The sequence below is a fragment of the Lissotriton vulgaris genome, chromosome 11 (genome assembly GCF_964263255.1).
Source record: "Lissotriton vulgaris chromosome 11, aLisVul1.2, whole genome shotgun sequence".
Classification (NCBI taxonomy): Eukaryota; Metazoa; Chordata; class Amphibia; order Caudata; family Salamandridae; genus Lissotriton; species Lissotriton vulgaris.
In genome coordinates, this window is record NC_141699.1 from 392,185,986 (window position 1) to 392,209,629 (window position 23,644).

Here is a 23,644-nt window from a genome sequence, read left to right on the forward strand (position 1 = left end):
TTTGTTTCGGACAGAGGAGGAGACGAAGGGAAGGATAGATTTAACGGACACCCCCCTAAATGATCCCGACGAGGAGCTGTATGTTGATGGTTCCTGTTTTAAACTTGCGGATGGTACCTCAACTGCAGCATACGCAGTCACAACATTGAAAACAGTGGTGGAGACTTCTAGGGTCCCGTACCACTCAGCCCAAGCTGCAGAAATAATAGCATTGATGCGAGCGTGTGAATTGAGTGAAGGACTGGACGTGAATATTTACACCGACAGCCAATACGCCTTCGGCGTGGCTCATAGCTATGGGCGACTGTGGGCAGAGAGAGGGTTTTTTACATCACACGGACAAAGGATCTAGAATGGTCCGTTGATATTACGACTATTGATAGCATTGACACTTCCCAGAGGACTGGCTGTGATAAAATGTAGTGCACACAAAGCGGTGGTGGATGATGTAGGACGGGGCAATGCATTTGCAGATCAGACAGCTAAGGAGACAGCTAGGACAAAACTCCGACGAATGTTAGTGGCAGGACCAGCTAGGTGGGTACCGGACGTTGACATGTTCATGAATACTGTACAAAGTGTGCGGAACATGCAAGAAAAAGCGACTGAGGATGAGTTGAGGACATGGAAGGATGGTGTGGGACGGTTGGACTCGGATAAGTGTTGGACGGATGTGTCAGACAAAAGACGATGGTTACTTCCGGACGCATATGTCCACCCAGTGGTGACAATGGCTCATGGGCCAGCTCATATTAGTGCGAAAGGAATATGTAAATTACTAGACCCAGTGTGGAGTAATAAGAACATTTCCAAGATGGCAACCCATTTAGTGCAGCAGTGCATGGTTTGTTTAAGACATAATCCTGGAAAGGGAACACCTGTTCCGGTTGGCAATTTTGCTCCTCCTTCTTTTCCTTTCTTTTGAAGTGATCCAAATGGATTATATTGAAATGGAGAGAGTCAATAACCTTAAGTACGTCCTGGTGGTGGTATGCTCCTTTAGTAGGTAGGTGGAGGCTTTCCCAACTAAGGATTGTACGGCTATCTCAACAGCTAAGATGTTGATAAAGGAATATTTCTCTCGCTACGGATTGCCCCGGGTGATCTGAAATGACAACGGCACATCTTTTAATGCCAAATTGATGACACAGATATGTAAGGGACTACAGATTTCACAGAAATTTCATGCAGCACGACACCCCCAGGCTGCGGGTTTGGTAGAGAGGTTCAACGGGACTCTGAAGTTAAAAATGGCCAAGATACAAGAGAGTACAGGGTTACGTTGGCCAGAAGCACTTCCCCTGGCTTTACTTTCCACTAGAGTGACAGTCAATTCCACGACAGGTGTCTCACCCCACAAGGTCATTTTCGGCCGTCCGGCCAACGTGTGGGGTGTCCCAAGACCTAAATGTTTCTCGGAAATAGAATATCCTTTGTTGGTAGATTACCTATATGCTTTGACTAAAGATCTCCGTTCTGTTCATCAACAGGTAGCAGACACCCTGAAGCCGCGGCCGGAGGGGGAAGGACACACCATACAACCCGGGGACTGGGTTGTCGTTAAGAAGTATCAGCGGAAGTCCTGCTTGGATCTAAGGTGGTCAGAGCCGAGGCAAGTTCTCCTTACCACCCGCACCGCACTCCGGATCCAGGGCCGCAAGGCGTGGACACATGCGTCCCACGTAAAGCGCGTCCCACTGCCACTACCATCTGACGAATGGGTGAGAAAAGGCGTCGCTGATGACGAATGTGAAGTAGTTCCCCGGTACATACCCTTCTCGGATGCTTTGTTGAGGGGTGAGGAGCCGGATCAAAGAGAGGAGAGGCCGGCTCTGATTGCAAGTGGTGAGGCCTCTCCTGATCACAGTGAGCAAACATCAGCGGATAGGTCTCCTGCCATTGAGCCCCCCATTCTGTTCACAGATCCAGAGGTGCGAGGGAGCACTCGTTATAATCTGCGGCCCAGGAAAGGAAGGAAGGAGAACTGAGCACTGGAAGAAGGGCTGAGATAGGGACTTAGAAGAGAACTGTGCTGAAGAATAGTTAAGTGTTAGGGACGGACTGCTGGTAAGAGCCCTGGTGCACTGTCAAGACATTGTCAGATGGGACACTAGGATTGCGCCTGGGCCCGGATTACGTGCTCCTGAGTTGCAAAAGCTGTGCGACTCCGTCGTGGGATTAGGGAAGGAAGAATAGAAGTCTGCCTGTGAGGCTTTAACGGACACAGGGAGAAGATCCCTTCTGAGGGTGAAGAACCCCCTGGCCGGCTTCGGTGTGACTGTGACTGGTTGACTACTTTTTAGTTTAGTTTTGGACTTTTAGTTAGGGAACATGTACCCCTTTGGCCATCCCATTCCTGAGGAGGAGCAGCCTTTTGCAGCTCCTCGTAGACCAGAACCCGACTCTCCATGGCTTGCTCTGTCACGAAAAGGAAAGATTGTGGCCATTGTGATATTCATTATTGTATTTCTAATAATTCTTGGAATACTGTTTTTCCTAGATGAAGCCTATCCTGTTCATATGTTTATCCCTACCCCTTCTGCCCTTCCCGAGCACAATATGGTTACTGTTGATTATGGTGAACAATGTTTGCGAAAAGGTTACAGTGATAATGTTTTTATCAAGACTCTACATCATGCCCATGCTGTGTATAATGTGACAGATTGTTGGGTTTGTGGGTTGCTACCTTCTGCTGCCTATAAAAAGGATAGATTGCTGGCCCTCCCTTTAACTCCTGTGAATAGTTGTGTGGGATGGTACACTTTAATTGGCATGGTGAAATTCTTTCAACAACCTGATTTTCTAGATCCTCGATTACCTAGTAAAGGATCTACTTTGACAATGCGAGTACGCCCCATGCCCACCCCTTCTCTTGGACAGTTGTTTACTGATGGACGTTTCGATCAGACATTTCTGGAAACATGCTAGAAGAAAGTGGGACGATTTGTGACTCCTAACGACACTGACAAAGTTAGGGAGAGTTTTCTACAGTTGAACTCTTCTCTGGCTTATAGACGCCCTCCTGCGACAAATGGTAGTAGTCATTCTTTGGTGCCCCTGGCAGTTGTTGGGCCCTCACCATTCTTCTGTATCCTGGGGAGGGGCCCTGTAAAGGTTGGGGACAGTTCTTGCAATGTGACTGCTTCGATTCGCTTGCTCCTTAGTCCTTCTTTGGTCACTCCCCCGAATATTTACTTTGTTTGTGGAGATAATGGATACCTGTGGTTGCCTGAGGGTTGGGGTGTGGTCTGCTATCTGGCTTACCTGCTTCCTCCTGTCTATGTAGCACCCTCAGACTATCATAAGACTCATCGTCGGTTTGCTATAATGCCTGGACAGCGTCAAAGGAGGGCACTCCAAGTTGAGGATGTGGATCAAACTATTACTTCTTTGCTGCAATGGACAGACTTTTCTAAGGGTCTACTGCCGTTCTGAGGTCCCATATTTAACAGTAGGGCTATTCGGAGACTGTCAAGGGTGATGGAGAAAGTAGTGAATACTGAGGCAGACATTGCAGCTAATATGTCTGTTGAGATGCAGGCTATGAGATTATTTACGATTCAGAATAGGATGGTGCTTGACGTCATTCCTGCTGATAGGGGTGGAGCCTGTCGCGTCATCGGGACGTCTTGCTGTGTGTACATTACTGACTCGGCCCCCACTGTTAACTTAGCTGTACAGAAACTTCATAGATTAGCGACAGAACTTCATCAGGACACTGGTACTTAGCCACTACAGAAATGGCTGTGGGGTGTTTTCTCCTCTTGGGGCTGGAAGATTCTGATGGGTGTTGTAGGAGTAGTGGGTATATTGCTGACTTGTTGCCTATGTGTTCATTGCCTTCCCCCTTGTTGCTCCATGTGTGCCAGTAATTTGCAATCTCCTAAAAGACCGACCCGCCAGTATCCTGTTTCTAATGACATGGAGCTCCATGATGTTCACTGGTTGATGCTTATTGATGAAGATGTTTTTGATTTATATGTTTTCCCCGTCACTAGCATGATGTGTAAAGATCTTATCTTTTAGCTAATAAAGGCTACGCCCATGTTAGCCACATAATGCTAAAAGGAGGGTCTGATAGGTTTCATTTTCCGATGCCCCGCCCACTTACATTTACATTTATGAGTTAGCATAATGTGTCTAACTAATGATGTATTCATTTATGCATTTACGTTTATATTCTCCATCTCATTATTCATTTATGCGTGTGATGTTATTCAGTTTTCTTAGCTTAGCTTGTGTGCCACCATTTTGGGGTGCTTCTCTCTGCGTGCAAGTCGCGCTCTCTCATTCCCCCTCCCGTAGGAATAGGAAAAACCCTGAACGCAGCAGTTTTCGTTTCTTAGCTAACTGTGACCGAAACGAATTACAAAAACCTAATCAGTAATGTTCTCATGCGCTGGAGATGCTGAGGCCCGGCTCCGCGGCCTTGGGCAGAGATAACCAAATGTTGCTATTGCAGGTGCAGATGCCTCTTGTGTGAGGCCATTGTTCACCCTCTCCGGGGTCCAGTACTTTTCCAGTATGGGCGTGTTTTACTTCGCTGTACTATGTTATAATGTATTGCTGTGATGAGATGAGTCAGTCCTCTCTGCGCACTCCTAGGGGTGAGGTCGGACAGGGCCCTCTCATATGGGAGTTTGTGGCCTAATAAAATACTTTGTTTATTCTTCTCCACCGTCCGGCTGACTTCTTACTTGGTAATTATAGGTGAGTGCGGTAAGTCACTTGGGTGGATTTGAGCACGCTTATCATAATCATCACCAAAATGTAGTCTCTAAGAGTTGGTAAACCCAGCTTAGCTGACTGGTCTGATCACTACCAAATTCCCTTCTACTAGTTCTTCTCCAAACCTATGATAAGTGGACACCTTAATCGTAAATCGTAAATCATACGTTCTTATATAGCGCCTTTCACCGTAAGGTCTCAAGGCACTTGTTTTGGGAACCCGTCCTGGCTTTTCCCTGCGAGATAACCCCTACTGGGCATCGCCAAGGTGAAAGCCAGGCATCCCATCGCGGTGGGGCCGTAGTGGAGATTAAGCAAGCTATTGCCCAGAGTTGCAGAGTGTGAACCCATGATTCGAGTAGGCACCGAGGCGAGAATTATCGAGTCCATGGACATTTTGAGCTCAAGACCCTGCCGCGTCGGGGTTTAAACCCTGGTCCCGGGTCTGACCTCTGCGTCCGGGTCTTCCTCCTCTAACCAGTGAGCCACACTTCTCAAAATCTCTACTGAGGGGTACCAAAAGCTTTATTCACAATGATTGTGCAATATTTCGCACGTCTCCCCACATTAGGACATATCAAGAAGTTAATGATGCAACTAATACTTTTATTGATATTGTGGCTCCAATCCTGAATGACCTTGCCCCTGTTATGGTGAAATATAGTAGAAAGATAAGGCCTGCTTCTTGGTGTACTAACAAACTCCATGAGGAAAAAAAATCTCAAACTAACTCAATACTCCTGACACCACAACCCCACTATAACTCATTTGGAAAACCTCTTTTGTTCCAGATAATCTTACTAAAGGCATATTATTGAAGACAAATCCATGTTCGGAATCCTGATTTGACCAGGGCAAAAACACACCTACAAAGTTGTTCAAGACGTCACAAACTCTACACCTGTACTTGAAATAGCAACACCGGGCACAACATGTGGGTAATTGACATACTTTTTTTTTACACCAAAGTCAAAAAGGGTGTAGAGAAACTCTTACTTCATCCTAACACTCGAAGTCCATCTTTGTACATATAATCCCAGGACAACTTGTCTAATTTCAGAGAAATGCACCAGATGGACATTCTCAGCACCATCTCCAAAGTAAATCAATCCAACATTTCCTTACTAAAATCCAGGCAAGCTGTGAGAGCACTCAACTGAAGCCATTTGTTAGTAAGAACAGTCCTCTGGATTACTTCAAGTCTGGTTTCACAGCTGATTGTAGTAGACAGAGCTATCCTGCAAATGACTGATGATGTCCTCAGTATCCTGGACACTGGAGACTCATACTTGTTTATTTTATGTGATCTTTCAGAAGTGGTTGATACGGTTAACCAGGACAAACTTATCCACATGTTGAAAAACCTCATGGATTATCTATCTAATCGTTCCAATTGATTAAAACAGACTGCTCACTGTCTATCCCAGTAGCTGGACCACAAGGGCACCTCAAGCCTCTGCCTCTAGTCGCTGCTCTTTTTCAATCTCTATATTAAACCACTGGGTGATGATATTTAAAAAGAAATCCAGAATATCTCATCACCAATAAGCTGGCAACACCCATCACTATTTGAAAGTTCAGTCTTCTGCTGATACTTGTTACTGGCCTCGACCCATGTAAACATACCCTCTATGATGATGCATCGTCTCAAGTTTAATCCTTAAAATTGTGAGTTTTTACTTATTTCAACCCATACATCCTTTACCCCCATTTCAGAAATTGCTAAATTCTTTCAAGATTTTAGATTGATCTCTGGCAATTACTGACAGAACCAAATCTCTGGGCTTCATTCTGGATAACAATCCTCACAAACTTATCAACACTATGTCAAGAAATGCAAATCAGTATCTTAGACTCATCAGGAGGATCAACGTTTTTTCATGGAATAGGACCTTAAGGAAATTATTCAGGTTTTGGGTCTAGCTGGGTTAGTCTACCGGAAAACAATCCCGTCCAGCATTCCTAAAATTCACCTGGTCCCTCTGAAAGCCTCCTTGCATGCAGCATCGCTCTCGATCTCATTGGCTGACCCTTCAATCATATCATCCCACCTTGTACTCGTTGAGTTGAATTTAGATTGATGGTAGATCCATTTTCAAGCTTGCCTGCTTAGTTCATAACATCATCCCCTCTAATCAGTCTCATTACTTGCCAAATAAATTGAAGACCTCTGGTTGCTCCCGCCAATTCCGCAGTTCAGACTGGAACTCCATTCCTGTGGCAGTCAGCACCAACACCACCTTATCTGCTTTCAAAAGAGAACTAAAGCTTTTTCTTCTAAATGAATTTTTATAAACTTCTCCTCCTGGTTAATGACCTCCTTCTACAGTGCCTGTAGATCCATCATACTAATGATAAACATTGGTGAATGTAAATTCCTTTCTCGTCTCACTGATTCTGCAATGTCTGCATTTCAAGAGCTTTATGCCTGTTGTATTATGTTCTGTTGTTTCTGACATAGTGCTCTATCGATATGGCTCAGACTTGCTGTTCCTGCACCAGCTGCCTTCTGCATTCTTTTAACTGTAACACTTCTTACATTTCTTTTGTTGTTGTTGTTGTTTGTTGTTGGTATAGTTCATGTATTGCCTATGCTCATAAACTACTAACTCTGTTTACTCAACTACACTGGTTCTATGTAAAGTGCTTTGATTTCTTCATGCCTTGTAAACACTATGAATAAACGTCAAACAAATAAAGTAAGGGATACATAATAGCTTCGTCTGTTGGCTGGACGTCATTTGGGATTAAGGGGGGGTGGTAGTTTGTGCCGTATCACACTTTATTTATGTATTTATAAAGCGCAACACTCCTCCTGACGGATATCACGATGCTGTGTAGCGGAACATATGGTAGGTTATGTTGGGGGTCTTCAGCTGCTCGCACTTTAGTCATAGGAAAAAGCTGGGTTTTTAGCTTTTTCCTGAAGATTACATAGTTCTCAGTCAGACGCAAGTCTTGAGGTAATTCGTTCCAGTGTTTAGCTGCCAAGTATGAACATGATCGGCCTCCTGTTCTTACTTTCTTTATACGCCTGGGCCTAGCTAATGCCTGGTGTTGTGATCTTAAGCACCTCGTAGGAATATAGAATTCGATTTTATTCTGGAGAATTCTAGGCCCAAGGTTATGCAGTGCTTCATGCGCATGACTCAACAGTTTGAATCTGGCTCTTTGGCGCATAGGTAGTCAGTGAAGCTGTTCATGCATGCAGGCGCTGAACTAAGTCTGCCCTTGTTACACACAAGCTCGGCAGCCGCATTTTGCAGCACTTGCCCCCTACACCTGAGTTTCGACATAACACTTCTGCATTGGAGAAAACGCCTGTGCGCAGCGCGGCGACAGCCGGGCAGGATACCTTCCTGCCTCTTGATTATTGAAGAATTTGATAATTGATAAGGGTAATATTTGACATGTGATGAACACCCCTTGTCAGCCTGAAATGTTGAAATTAACAGTAGCAGTTCTAAACCGTAGTTCCAGTATAGGTATGGTGTAAAGGAATGTTTATGGCAACCAGTGAAATTATCTAGCTATGTACCCGACTTGGAATATTGAATGACAGAGTGTCATTTTGGGTGCAGCCAGAGTAACAATTGGTCGCTGCAGTGCTGACCTTTGGCCAGGACCTTGGAAACCAAGCCCTGTGGCAGAAGGGCCAGTAAGTGGGGAGAAGAAAGAGTAGTTCAGGGGTAGTCTGTTGTAGAGACCACATGCTTGCAGTGGACACACCATCAGAGTTTAGAGAAGTTGTGACAGGGATGGAATACTGCAACATAAAGATCAGGTTAGAAACAACACCGGTACCCGGGTTTATTCGGGCGCGTAGCTTGGTCAGTAAAACTAAGGGGGTGTGAGCTTCAGATTTTCTGACAATTACACTGGCATATCATGTTAATCATTATATGAGAAAGGAATCCATGAGGGGGCTCAAGTGCCAATCAAAAGAGAAAGGAGTACAGATTGTGAGGGGTACTTAAAACACAGTATTTTGTAAAATGACCATGTTGTAAGACTTTCAAAACAGAGACCAGAGAGTGTATGTGTGTTACCTTACAATACCCAACTGAAACTATTTACTAAATAATACATTTATTGAGGGGAGGGATAACACCCCAAACACTCCCCTGAAGCTACATCCCTGGCCTTTTTTGCTCAGAAGGATGGGGGTCCAACATGTGGGAGTGGTTTGAATAGCAGCTTTCTCAGTGGCATGGCTATATCCAATATTCAAGATATCTAAAGAAATACGAGTCTTTTTTAAATCAGGAATTTTACCTATGTTGAGTGTAGTTGGTTCATGGGAGGTGATTTTGTATCAAAGATGTGGCTGTGCATTAGGCACAATTGACTTTCTCAATTTAGATCATGTAATATTTTATGTAAAAATGAACTGTCCCTCCTAATAGGTTTTTAAAGCTAGTGCCATGAAAAAGAACTATGAAAGAACTTCATAAGACACTATGATGTTCTTATATGTGAGAGAAGAGGTGTTGGCACTTTTAATCTTTGTTTTATAGGTATGATGGAATCTTTTATTTGTATGACTGTGTAAATATTTGAGTGTGTATTCTCGCAATGCTTGGCAAACACTGGGTATGACAGTGCAATAAACACTCAAACGCTGATGATATGGATGCAATGACACTGCCATTCCACCAGCAGAGGCCACAACCTGCAAGGCTGACAAAGGCACAAGTCCTCCATTATGATGTTCAAAAGTCACCACTGAGCTGCGGAGCTCTTTTCCCGCCGCACCACACTACTTTATTCTAGAACTAGACCCACCTGGAGTGTGAGATCCTCTCGCGAAAGAACTCTGTGCAGAAGATGACCAGGATGGGGCTGACACAACTGTGGGCGTAGCTGAGGCAGATGGTGATCTGGTTGAGATAGAAGGAAGTCCTGGAGGGTGCGGCGCTCAGGTTGACCAGCTGTACCACGTGAAAGGGCGTCCAGCAGATCAGGAAGGCACCAATGATGGTGAGCGCCATGCGAGTCACCTTCTTACTGCGGGCTGAGCGCTTCTTTTGCACCTTGCGCATAACTTGGAAAAGATGGTGCAAGGTAAGGGAGTAGAGCACTGTGATTATGAGGACAGGCACAATGAAGGCAAGGATGGATTGGTAAAGTGTGTACCAGTACAGACTGCTTGGGCCAGGCAGGTCTATCAGGCAGATCTCGGTCTCGTTGTCCCTCTGGACGCGGGCATAGAGCATGGCCGGGGTCGTGAGGCAGAGGCTGGCGGCCCACACTGCGCAGTTTATGAGTGCTGTACAGTGTATGGTGCGCTTTTGCCCCACTGTGGCTGAGTAAACCACAGCTACGTACCTGAGGAGGAAACAAAGGGGAAAATGGTGAGTCGAGAGTTAAGAAATATTCATTAGTAGAAGAAAAAGAAGACAAAGACAAGGTGAGGAAAATGAGTACAGAACAGAGAAAGTCAGAGAGAGTACAGAGAAGGAAAGTAAGGGAAGATTTAGGGAATGTCACAAATGGTAATAAAATAACTTAAGAGAAACATAAATAAAACATAAAAACAGTAGTCTTTTAGTAAAATTCTCATGTACAAACAAAGCTAGGTTTACAATGTACAAGATACAAATAAAGGCTAGAGACTTCGCAGAACGGATAAAGAAAGAGAAATGGAAAATCAAAGCGGGAAAGTGAAATGAAAAGAAAGATCAGGATCCACAGCCAAGATGCTAACCCTGTTGTTATGTCTACAGCCAAGTCATTATCAAGCCTGATATTCACATGCTTACACACCCCCTACCAAGAACACTCGCGCACCTGCTGCATAGCTTCAATGGAAACCTAGTGCCAAGTCCACCAAGTAGTCTGATGTCACAGTGCCAAGGTACCTGCTCAGGAAAAAGCCCTCTAACATGTATCAGGGTTCAAAGCAACTCTGGGTGTCTTGAAGGCTGACACTTTCTTGAACCTTCTTGTTTTTTTGGTGTCATGGTCCTGTAAACCATGAAGCATTGACAAAAGGTCACCTGAACTGATGCAACGTTGGTGCCCATTGCCCAGAACTAAGAGCAAGGTGAGCAGAGGCGCGCCATTAGTCGCACCCTGGGAGAGTTCAGGTTCAGGTTTTGGAGGCGACCAGGTAGGTGCAACATGTCTTTAAATACTGCACATTCCTCCTTACTGTGAATAGAGGGGCGACTGCGCTCTCCAAGGATATGCTGAGAGACGCCAACATCAGTTTGATAGGTCAGGCTCACCAGGATGAATCCCTAGATCACATGATCCTCAGGTTCCTGCTCATGACAAGAGACTCGCCCTCCCAGACTGTGATGCTGCCAACCAAGCAGGTGAAATTGGGTAACAGGCACATTGATGGGATACTTGAGTAGCTTATTGGAGAGAAAGAGTTGTACATGAGGAAGGCAAGAGAAATTGAGTGCCTCTTGATGGTGAAATGGGTTTGATTTTCTTTGACTACAGCCATTTCACTCAACAGAAGAGACCCCAATTGGAGAGGGTGAAAAAGAAACTCATTTACCTGTGAACTGAGACTTTATTAAATATCATGAAGTTACACTTGACACACCAAAGGAAGATAACGTTTCTTTAGATAAGAGGATAATAAACACAAAGAATTATCAAAGGTTTACAGGGTTGTAGCTATGTACGGTTTATTAGTTTGCACACATGGATGCTACAGCAGAGATTTCACACTCAATGGTGTATCAACCCTGAAAACATGGAACCATGCGAAGGACAGTAGGCACGAGCAAGAGTCCACAGTAGATAAAACGTTTTTTTTTTTATACAAATTAAATTACATGTATTCAAAACGCCTAATATAGAAAAAGTTATTTATCTTGGTTTAATAGAAACCTTTCAGACAGCATCCTCCATCAACACTAAAACTTAATCAGTCACTTTAAAGATAAAGAGTTACCCTTAAAACAAAAAAGAAAACGTATTAAGGCAGACATTTTGTTCTTGAGAACACCCATATTATCACCATAACAACTTTTAACTCACCGATGCTCCACGCTGAATGAATGTTTATACAAAATCAGTCTTATGCAGTCTCCCACATTAAACAAAGAGAGGCTTTTTTTAAAAGTATTACTTAAACATAAATTGGCTTAATGTTGATAATGCTATTTACCTTGATAGAAAGAATACATTCCTCCTATCAGTTGACAGATCACTGCCTGTTTTACACAACTACGAGTTCAGCACGCACAACAATCAACCAGTAGATCACCTACATTTTAGAGGAGTGATTGCCCCCAGCTCTTGTGCATTTTCTTTTTGGGTATGCAGCTATAATTAAAAGGACAAGCTTATAAATACACCCTGGTTTGAGTTTAGTGTAATGGATTGGAGGAACCAAGGAAGAGCTATTGTCTTACACCTGACCTAAAACCTGCTGAGGTATTGGATAAAGCAGGATCATTAGCACTGGCAATTATGTGCAACAAGGAGACTACCTGCTACGAAACAGTGCTCGCTCATTTTTTAAGTATGTTCATTTAATTTGTGGGTTTCATCCGCTAAGATCTACAATTGAAAGCAATGTTTCCAAATTCCTTTTGGAGACCGGAAAACCCATTGACCCAATATCAAGACACTTATGATGCATGAGCTTTGGAGACATTGGCTGCGTGGAATTTAAGTGAATTACCATGTCCAATATTTTGACGTTCTTACATTCTGTAACAGTGGGGAAACTGGTAGAATAAGAATTTGTAACATCAACTTAGGGTCAACTAGTGATTTTTCCTGTTGTGCAAAGGGTAGTTCGCTTTGATTTAGAGTAGTCCATGAAACATTACACAACAATGTTGTTGAAGTTACTCATTTAGTTGATTGACTATTTGTAACTTGTAAGATGTCTCATTTTTTAGATCGAGCCCAGGAAAAGCTTCTGCTGTGTCTTCTTGACATACTGTATACACTTTGTGGGATAACAGCCTGCCCATTACCTTTTTATTCATTACTTCGATTGTACTTTGAAAAGGCAGGCTTGCTAGTGGTTAATATTTCCCATTTTCCCCTCTTTGTTGTCATTTGTTTCCTCCCACAGAGCAGTGCCCAAATACTGGTAGCTTTCCACTTTTTTCGCTTGCAGTGCCTAAGTACTGGCATCTTTCTACTTTTGAGCTTATTTGTTCATTTTGGGGAACTATTGTTGTACTTTCCTGCTCGTTTTCTGAGCTCTGCTCCTTATTTTGCACTCTAAATGCCTGCGTCTGTTGTATCTCCTCATCTGTGCTATTTTTAGCAGAGCATTCTCGCTCGGAGCTTGTAACCTGGCCTGCACTGCATCTGTCTGCCAGCCGGTAAAAGTATTCTACGTCACGTTTATACCTATTATAAAAGTATTGCTGCCTTTTAATTTGCTCAAATGCTCTGCGAAATGTGAAAGTTTAAAAATACAAACATACTTTTACTTTTTTCCTTCAACTTCGCTTTTGTGCCTTTACTAAACGTATCTGCTTGTTTATTTACACTTTTACATTAACACCTTAGCTGCTTCGCAAATATCCCTCCCCAGTGCTGCGCTGTCCATTGGAACTAGTGCTGAATGGACGTCCAATGGTCGTGCGCAGCACTGGGGAGGTAGCGCTCGTGACGACCGTTGGCCGTCAGCAGCGGTTAAGAGGTTATACATGCATCATGTTTTCCTTTTTTCTACCGCACGGTAACATCTTATGTGGGTTTGTAATACTAAACTTATTTGAAGCTTGTAAAGTAGGGTCATGTCTTTGTGGGAATTTTCCCATCCTGTGATTTACGGCAATTCACTGAATGGTGATGTTCCCACACAAGACTCATATGCAGCTCAGGAGAGCGATAGCATTATTACAGCTATGCCTCTCCTTTCACTACACAACTAGAAACCATTCAGCTCTCTTCCGCTAGCCCTCCCTCCTGCTGGTAGTGTCTCTCTTTCCCGACCACAAACAAATTAACCAAACAATGAGCCCATACACTCCCTTTCCAACCTCACTTAACCCTTTCTAATATACACAAATAGCATGCAGAAGAACATGTATGTAATATTTGGTAAGTCTCCTCTGAAAATCACTTTTTGGCCCCGCCATTCCCTACCTTCTGCCTCTAAGAGTGTGGTTGAACTGTGAGTGCATGGCATCCAACGTGCCAATAGTCCTGATTCAGAAGAGAGACTTCCGAATTTTGTTGCTAAAAATGACTTTATTTTGGTTGTCTCCTGCCTGATATTGCCTCAAGAGATGGCTGCGATTGTTTAACTTCCAACACAATAACACTGTTTCTCTATAAAAGTAAAAGCCACTTTTCACACAACCATGAGACAGAGACAACCAAACACTTTGATGCCTCAAACACCTCTGTTGCAAAAAGGAACATAACAAGGAAGATATCTGTTGGCAAAGTGAAGCTTCCCAACTGTACCCAAAGAGTCCCCATATCTATCAATCATAAATAAAACAGAACACTTACTTTTATTCCAAGACATGGTTCTCTAAACTTGCCAGTTGTGGCATCTATGTTCACCCAAGAAAAACTTACCACCATGAAGCATGGAGTGGCGCAATGCAAGCCCCAAATATAAAACTATTCTCTCCCTCCACACACCTATGCAGACACCGCTGAAAAGAAATCTGCGTAGCCAGCTTGACACAACTCTCCCTTGAAACACTGCGTATAAGACATCGCCAAAGTTAATGTTTTAAATATAAAACATACGTGTTTGATGTACCTGCAGGTTATAGTCAGCTGTGGACTTCTGAGAAAGCAGAGGTTTGTGGCATGTGAACCCACTGAAATCAATATTGATTAACAGTGCAAGGGGCCTCAGTAACTTCTGCTGCAATGCTACGGTAATTTGTTTGGGCAGTTTTTTGCTGATCAAACTCGACCCAAAGGTATTGGAGTGCTTTACATGAGCACCAGTTACATTAAGCAAGTTTTTATTATTTAGTAACAGGTTGATTCAACAATACCTGCTGTGATGGGAAGCTTAAATAATCATAAACTAGGCAGCACACCAAGGTTCTTGGTCTCAAAATGCACGAGTCGGGACCTTCAGCCGGCATGGAAGATGCCAGCTGCCATTAGCACTCAGAGGGGAGGAGACGTAAAGAGCTGCTGACGACGGTGGGGGTCATGCAGCGATGAGGTAGGGGGTGAGTTGATGGAACAGAGGCCTTTGGGAAACAGCAAATGTTACAAGATAAGGACAAGAATTACAGGGCTGTTTTCAGAAACAGCGCTAGGAGCATTAATACTATACCAAACAAAAGAGAACCTTCCCAAAACAAGGGCTGAAAGAAACAGAAAAAATAGTGTACATAAACAAACTGAAATAGACAAAAGTGGAAGGATACAAGCAATAGGTCACTTGAGCAAGACACAAGAAGGATGGACAAAAACACAGATTTCCCAAATAGAAGCAAGCTTTTGGGAAGGACACACGAAGAAAAAAATCAAAAGCAATGGGTGGGTTGTAAGCCACACAGAGTGGATAGAGTATATCTCTAAGAGGCAGCACATGAGCTGCCTAGGCAAGACCTAAAAATGAGACTCATGAGCATTTTAATGGTGTAATGTGGTGACAGGTCAGTTTTGAAGTAGGGTGAAAAAACAACTGTATACATATTTATTTTACATTTGTGGGCAAGCATAGCTAAAACTGCTCTGATGTTTTATTGGTCTCTTAATAGCTCCTAAATTGAATAAACAAATACCATAGTGTATCGATATATTCCATAAAATTGCACCACAATGCATCATTGAATTGCGTTTTCACAAACATGGTCTCAGTCTACCATTTGATATACCTCCTTTCCTTCCTACAATCATATGCTCTGCATTTAGAGGCAGATTTACAAGCCCCTTGCGCCTCTTTTACACTGCCGTTGCGTCACTTTTGTGATGCAGCGGCGGCGCAAAAGATGCACGATGGTGCGGGGTATTTACAACGTGACGCATCTGGGAGATGCGTCACGTTATAAAGCCCTGCGCACTAAGGAGGTGTTCTGGTGCGGGGGGGGGCGTTCCTGCGCAGCAACGCCTCCTAAAAGTGGCTGAGTGAAATTTACAAGATTTCACTCAGTCATTTTTTGGCCAATGCTGCGTCAAAACCCTGCGCCTGCTTGAAGCAGGCGTAAGGCTTGACGCAGCATTGGACAGATAGGGCCCCCCAGAGCTTTGCTGGAGCTGCGTTGCACTTGCGACACAACTCCAGCAATGCGCCGCCTTTCCGGCACAGATGCGTCATGCATCTGTGCCGTTTTTGCCCCATGGTGCGCCGCATTGTAAATGCGGCGCACCATGGGTGGCGGAGCTGCGGCGCACAATAACTGGCGCATCCCTGGGGATGCGCCAGTTATTGTAAATCTGCCCCTTGGTTTTTTGCACATTTGCTTCTCTTGCTTGTTCAGTAATACGAGGATTTTTTAGAACCCCTATAATTTTCGTGAGCTGATGCCCCTGGCCAGCCGAGTCAGGAAAATGTTCGAGCACCATTGATACATGGTGGTATACCCTTGGTTTCGGTCTCCCATGGGTGCTACAACCCCACTGACCCCCTAAATAATGTGTCTTGCCCGGGTGACTCTATCAACTACAATCCAGAGAATTCTGTGGCAGAGGCATGAATTAGGAACAGGGGCAGATTACTTTATGCGGACCCCGCAGGTTTCGATGTTCAATCAGTTACTCATTTTTATCCCAGTTGCAGATGAAGGCACAAAAGTCTCAATTCCTCACGCTCAAGTCTTTGGTGCTCCTTTCAACCACTCCGTTCTAAATGTGTGTGGAAGCCAGTATTACCTACTTGTTGCTTCTGTAGGAATTGTGAGAGGAAGGTTACACCACCGGCATGTGTGGCAATCTTTCTTTAGAATAGGGCTTGCTAGACGAATGCAGCATGGTGGGTCCTGCAATAACAGTCACGGTATCTTAGACAGTTGCGGCCCTCCACCTGACGAATTCTGTCTGCTCCTACAGCAAAGCAATTGTGGCCTCCACCGGGCTAGTCTATTAGTGAAAATGTGTTCCAGGCACCAGCAGCTCTAGCTCAACAGCTATGCAGCTTCTCTTTTTGTTGGTGGCAGCAGTACCAGATCACATCCATGATAGCCTCCAAGTGAAAGAAATGGGCATTGAATTTGTACAGTCTTAGGGTACAATTCTCAGGAGGAACCAAAGACAGAGACTGAACACCCACTCACAGCACGGGTATCTCCTGGCTTCACTCTCTCAAGTAATCCATTATTAAATTCAATTGGTGTTCCTTATACTGATGACATGCTAGGCTTCTCCTCCTTGACAATCTTTCCAACTGCACAGCCAGGTAGGCTTATTCTCATGTCAGTAGGCAGGAAAGCCCTCGGCTCCTCCTGCAAAATGTGCAGATTCCAGGTGATGTCCATTCACATTGTGGAAATTGACAAACAGGCAGAGACCAGCGGTGGGCACAAAGCAGTCCTTCGAGTTCTCTGTAGAGCGCTCCCTTCCTTGGTCATAAAATACTTGGAACTGGAACAAAGTGAGGTGGTTTGGATCCCACTTTCTACATATTTTTCAGGCATGGGATGTGAATCCAATGCCTACTGCCTCTGAACTGGATTGTGTTGTCATTTCTAGGCTGCTCTCCAGGCAGAGCCTTTGAGTAAAGTGATGTTTCCTACAGCAGGCAACAATGGGTCCGGCTCCAAGCAAGGATCACCCAAAACATGGGTATAATGAAGTGGAGTTCTGTGCCTGTGGATGTCACCAGCCTTCTTTAAGTTGTAAAGAGGCACAGACAAAAGGGCAAACCTTCTCTAGAAACATTTTCACCTTGAACAACAGAAAGTGCAGTTCCACAACTCAACCCTACCATCAACTAAATGACGGTGCTCAGGAAGGACTACTCAGATGCCCTCTGCTAACAAAGCCTTAATAGAGTTTTTAGATTTTTAGATTTACTCATGTCTCCATCCTCCACACTCCAGTGTCTGGATCGTTGCCTTCTAGTCGCAAGAATTAAGGCAATACCCTCCATGATATGAGGAAGCTGTCCTCATCCTCCATCCTTTACAGTGACAAACCACTGGCAGCTAAGATTTATCTACCTGGATTCAGTACTTAGACTCACACATGCATAGAGTACTGCTACTATGCAGGTATGACATGCTTATTGTACACATGCACACAGCTGACATGGAAGTGGGATGCCAGCGCAAGGATCCGGCTTACAAATAACAGTGGAATTATACACGTGTGGGGTCAATACACCACACGCTCTCTCTGACACAGAGAAACGGGTATTGTCAAATTAAAAATTCGAAAACCTGACATGCTGCCACCTCACCTTACGTGATACACCCTGGAGAGGGACAGTAGTCATCTGTCTCTATGATGGCTTACTTGTTGTGCCCCTCCATGTTACAGGAAAGGTCCTGGACTTCACATTATCATAGACAGGCCTATGCCCTTGAATACACACTAGATAAGAGCAACATCAGGGTCAAAATAAAAGTCAGGATACCCGGTGCACATACAAGTGGCTACTTAGGGTAGGTGCACATACCCGTTCACCATGAAGGGGACATTGCCATTCCAACAGGGGCTGAAGTGGAATGTTCGGGATGTCGAAAATGGGGGTAGAAGTATGTAGACAAGAGTGGATGTAGGTGCCTGGTGGGGTCTGGGGCCAAAAGGAAGTTTGGGAAGGGAGGAGAGGAGAGATAATTATAGGGTGTGTGGGCTGAAGTGCCACTTTGGATGAAAGTGAAAAGGTTCACGAGAAGGGAAAGACCATCAGGTGTAATGAGGAAGTGGACAGGCAAAGTGGAGGCACTGGTGAAGGGATTTGCATCCCTCAGAAAGTGCATCTCCATGGGCAGGGGAATTCAGTGCAGGCAATGCTTTGTGAGCATAAGGATACAATTTTCTGCTGCCATAGAGATGGGTTGTGTGGTATGCCTAGCTACTTGCTGACAGCCCTTTCTATGCTAACGCCAACAAGATTCACCTCAGTCCTGTTGCATAGAAACTTAAAAATTAGCATTGGTGCTAAGTTAGCAACTACTTTTGTAAAAATGCCACTTTGAGATGCAATATTGACATGGTGAAAAAATGTAAAGCTAGAGAAAAGTGCAACAAATTGTGCAAGTTTTGAACCAGACCAGCCCAGGTGCCAAAAGGTGTGAAGTAATGTAGTATGTGACTCCACCAGCACAGGCTCCCAGAGCCTCAGCCAACTCCCCTCTTCCAATCAAGATGCTGTTCTCATGCTGCACAGGCAGCATGACAGAAGCACCAGGATTGGTTGGAGCGGACTGGCTCCATGCTCACTGTGGCCCTGGGAGCGCGTGCTCTCCACCGACTGTCTAAGACAGCAGGATGAAAAGGTTTAAATTGAGCATGTCATACTGGCTGTCGCAAGACGGACGGCCAAAGTGATATGCGCTCTAAACTGGTGGAGTGAGCACCACTTCCCTGCTGAATGTCAGCAGCAGTGGCCCCGCCCCCATCACGGCTCTGGATGGAGAAAGGGAAAAAAAAAATGGTAATAAATTCAATTTATGACCATTTTATTTTTCACCTTTGCTGTGCTGGCAGCCGGGGGCCGCCACTCCTACGCCCTAATACAGGGGCCGCAGCGGTCAAAATCGTTTTCAAAATTAGCAATGATGTTTTTGTAGATGAATACTAGTAAACACAATGTTGAAGTTCCTTAACGTAGAAACATGTTCCCATAATAGACTGCACAGCCTCTGAGGAACATTTTGGGATTCTGAAGGCTTGTGCATTGTTGAAACCAGGCTATCAGGTAGATAGGTCTCAATGTATCTTTGGGTAACTTACAGGAGTAACTCAACTACACAAATAACTGTTTCGTCAGTTGGACCACAAGATGGCGGTGCAACACCACAAACAACACTCATACGCAGCCTAGCTGCTGACGCATATTATGGTTCTCACGTACAAGTAGTTTTTGCTCTCAGAAAGCCTGTAGTGCAGTGGCGTAACAAAACTTGAGTGGGCCCCCCTGCAAAGTACATGCAGGGGGCCCCCAACACTCAGGGACCAGCCATTGCCGGAGGGGTCCTCTGAAGAATGGTGGTTCTCCCACACCACGAGTGCTGCAAGGGCCTTTGTTATGCCAATGGCAGATCTGGGGAATCAAACCCACTTGTGTTAAAAACATTATCTGTCTATCTCAAAGAGGTCCAGAGTTCAGCCCATGCACAAGGGCACTGCACTTTAGCATCAACCATGCAGGAGAAGCTGCATCAACAATGCGTTGTGGCTCCAGTCACCCTCCTGGTATGAAAGTGGCTGCCATGGGGACACTCTAATCTCAGCCTTGCTCTGGGACCTCCAACCCAGATCACATGTGATTCGTGGAAGGTTGACAGAGACTTGGGCCCACAATAGTTCCTCTTGCCAGGTGATCTTTTGATATTTTTTGACACCATCATCATACAGGTGAAAGCTCATTGATCCACACTGGGTTTCTTCAATCAGTAGCTCTTTTTACAGTCCTTCTAGTAGGGGCTAAATGAGCCTGGTGAACGCATCATTGTAAATTTATGGCATTATTGCTAAGTTTGTCTCCTCTGGTCCTGGTCACTACCCTCACTCTGCAGCTGGGAGCATGAATATGACTGATGAGGTACTTGATGCTCCCTCACATGTCATCTGCCTGCTACTGCATCCACTACAGCCTGGTGGCTGAAGACCCTCTACCTTCACATCAATCCTGTGACTCATGTACATGCTGCCTGCACCCTGAAGGTGTTGCATGAAATAGTGAGAACTTACCTTCATCCCATCAGCACTATGATCCCGAAAGGAACTCAGCTTGTTTACCCATCTACTATGAGAAACCCCCTAGCACTCACTGATGGAGGACCAGTCAATAACTGTATCCTTGATCCTATAAAGGTTTTACTTATGAATTATGAGAATTTGGGTTCACACTGCACCTAGTGTGCAATTGCATCTTTCTGAACTTTTGTTCTGGCGATCAGACACCATCTGAGGCCGGGTGTTGGCTTCTCACTGGAGACAATGTGTACTTAACAGCTTGCCCTTAAACTCCAGAAACCCCCCTTTGCCATCTGTTTACTTGGAATTGGGCAAAATAAATGTCAGTATCCATCTAGAATCTCTGTTTAGGGATGAAAGGTTTGAATGCAAAAGTAGGGAAAACAAAACTCTACAATCATCAATTCTGAAATGCATATTTTGTATTGGGAAACAAAAAAGTTAGAAACAATATATAGACACATAATTTGAAAATTACAATTTCTAACCATACAAATATTATTTTAAATACATACACAAAAAAATCTTTAAGACAACAATCTTCATCCATTGGTCAGTTCTCCTCTCATTTGCTTCCTCCTAACACAACATATAGCATGGGGAGCTAGTTCAGCTTTTTATCCGATCAATTGTGTCTAAAAGGAAATGTGCTTAAGTGTTGGGACTGCTGGTCCAAAATTTTACTTTATCAGTGCTCTTTTCTTTTAATTCTGTATTTTTTGCATTCTTGTGTATTTAAAGTATGATTTCAAGTTGCAGTAGTTCAAAGCAAATCATACTTTTTTCGAGCCATTAAGAATACTATTTTCCTGTGATTGCTTTAAAACCAAAAAGGGTTTCTGATCTATTTTAAGTAAACCTGCCTGCTAGGAAGCTCTTACGTTTTATATGAAAATTATTTTCATTTTTAAAATGTAACATTTTATTACAGCACATGGCCTCTACAGTTAAACGGCAGCCTTTCTTCAATGCCTAGTGCACAAGGGGGGAAACAAGCATGCCAATGTCAGTATGTTGGGCTTTAATAGAATGTTGTATGGTATGTGAAACATTATAACTAAATAGAATGGAAGTGGATATGTATTTGTGTGGAAACAAAGAACTGTAGAATAATACTGGTGTAGGTGGACAGGTCAGGTGACAGTTACACAGTCAAGCCGGGCATAAACATCTATGTAGGCAAATGAATGTCCTCCTCCCATCTGTGCTGCTGCCCGAGAAAAGCACCATACATTTTCTAGTCCTCTAACAGACTTTAATAGCATTGCCACATCATATGTGTGCCTCTGAATGTCTAATCTCAGGTAGCTGGACACATGAACAAAATAATTACAGCTGTGTTGAGGTCAAGCATATTTTTTGTGGAAGTACACAACTTCTGCCCTATCAAAACATGTACTCTTGGCTCCCAAAATCTGAGCGGAATCCAAGTCCTTCTCTATGATGCTCACATAATTGTCTGGCAACAGCTGCTCTGCCAAGTTTGACCATATAAACATTCCTGCATCATGCCATACTAGACCCATTGGCTTCTCCAATGTTTTTTAAACAAAGCACCTTTCACTGGTCAATAATATAGGAGTGCAAGGTTAATGAGCTTCATTTTTAAAGGATCTGACTATAGGTAGGTAGGGTGGCCACTGTGGCCACCATCATCTCCAATTGTCCCATAGTCTTCCAAAGAAATCTATTTCTTGTAAAACGTGGGACAACGTCTGTAGCTCCAACCACCACTCCGCTCGCCGCTACACATCATACTCCTAGACACCCTTGCAAAGCAACCTATCAAGTAATGTTCTTGAATTTATGATGGTTTCACAGTACCCATATTATAATCATACATTTACCAATATGAAAAGTAGAATACTGTTGGAATTAAGTGGGACGGGCTCTAATCTTCTAACAGTGCCCTGCTGTCTGGTAGCACATTGCTTCATTGGACAACCTAATGATTACAGTGCGTATAGTGTGAAGCCTTAAGAAAACCCCAGACTCACCAGCGTAGGGGGCACAACGTGTCTGCTGCCATCTTAATGTTATTCAAATATGGATTCTTATAATCTGTACAAAGCAGATTAATAATTACTGAGTAACCAACTAATACATCACTCGTTACTCATTTTAAGGAGCACTTTATTTGAAAAACATTAAACAACATAAGTTGATTGGATGTTTTGACTAAACATTGTTCTAATTTCAGATACTAACTAAAACATATGGGCACTATGGGTCCCTAATTTTTATTGTGACCCTATTTAAAGTGTATACTATATCCTGTACAGATAGGGTTGCAACCTAAACATCATACCAAATCAGTAAAAAATCTGAAAGCAAATCCATGCTCTTTTGAGACGTACTTTCTAATGGTTCTGCTGCTATCACTGATGGACAAGCTGAGGAATTTAAATGTCTACTTCAGGAGGAGAAGTCTCAAGTTTATCATGCTCACTGTGCAGGTGGTTTCTGGTTCTCCGTCCCTTACAAGTCGTCTTACAAAACTGAAAAGTATATCAGGAAGAAATGTCCTTAATCAACACAAAAAATAAATCACAGGACGCCCCGAGGGGAGCAGAGCAAACCTCCCTTATCCGTCCACTTAGTGGTTCAGATATTTTTTTGTATTCTTTTTATCCCTAATTTTAAGTGTCAATTTACCCTTTCTCTCCGCGTTTTACTTTTAAATATTGATTTAGTTTTTAATTTTATGCAGTTTTGTTTATATATTAGATTCCTCTGCTCGCTCTTTAGTTACAGGTCTTCGTGAAACACATGCTAAATGCAGATGGCTATTAAAATAAAATGAAAAAAGGACATTCATTTCCATGTTCTGATTTTAGTTTAAGTGGAAACAGTGCTTAATTTGTGCCGGAGCCTTCACATATGACATGATGTTAGCTTACTGACTACGCGCAGAGTGTTGTTATAACTTCTCGGTCTCCCGAGTACCTGGTGAGTGCTTCGGTTAAGTCACTGAGTGTGAATGTGAGCCGAGTCCTGGAGTCTGCATTAATTGAGCAAAGATTACTAATTACTGTATTGATGATATATGTGATGGCGCCATGGCGGCCCTTAATTCAGTGTGGTTGTTGGTGGGCGGGAGTCAGACATTGATTGGGCTGTGCTGGATTTGGTTGTTATTTCT

At 43.7% G+C, this 23,644-nt stretch overlaps 1 protein-coding gene and 1 pseudogene across 1 annotated transcript in view; one reads left to right on the top strand and one right to left on the bottom strand.

The window, feature by feature from the left end:
• The window catches only part of LOC147679849 (melanin-concentrating hormone receptor 1-like), a 329,946-nt gene that overhangs the window by 19,513 nt on the left and 286,789 nt on the right, over positions 1 to 23,644 (bottom strand). Inside the window, exon 3 of the mRNA XM_086944759.1 lies at positions 9,514 to 10,056. Within this exon, the coding sequence (XP_086800885.1) occupies positions 9,514 to 10,056 (543 nt within the window). The remainder of the gene's footprint in view (positions 1 to 9,513; positions 10,057 to 23,644) is intronic.
• On the top strand, positions 2,332 to 4,026 carry LOC147679850 (uncharacterized; annotated as a pseudogene).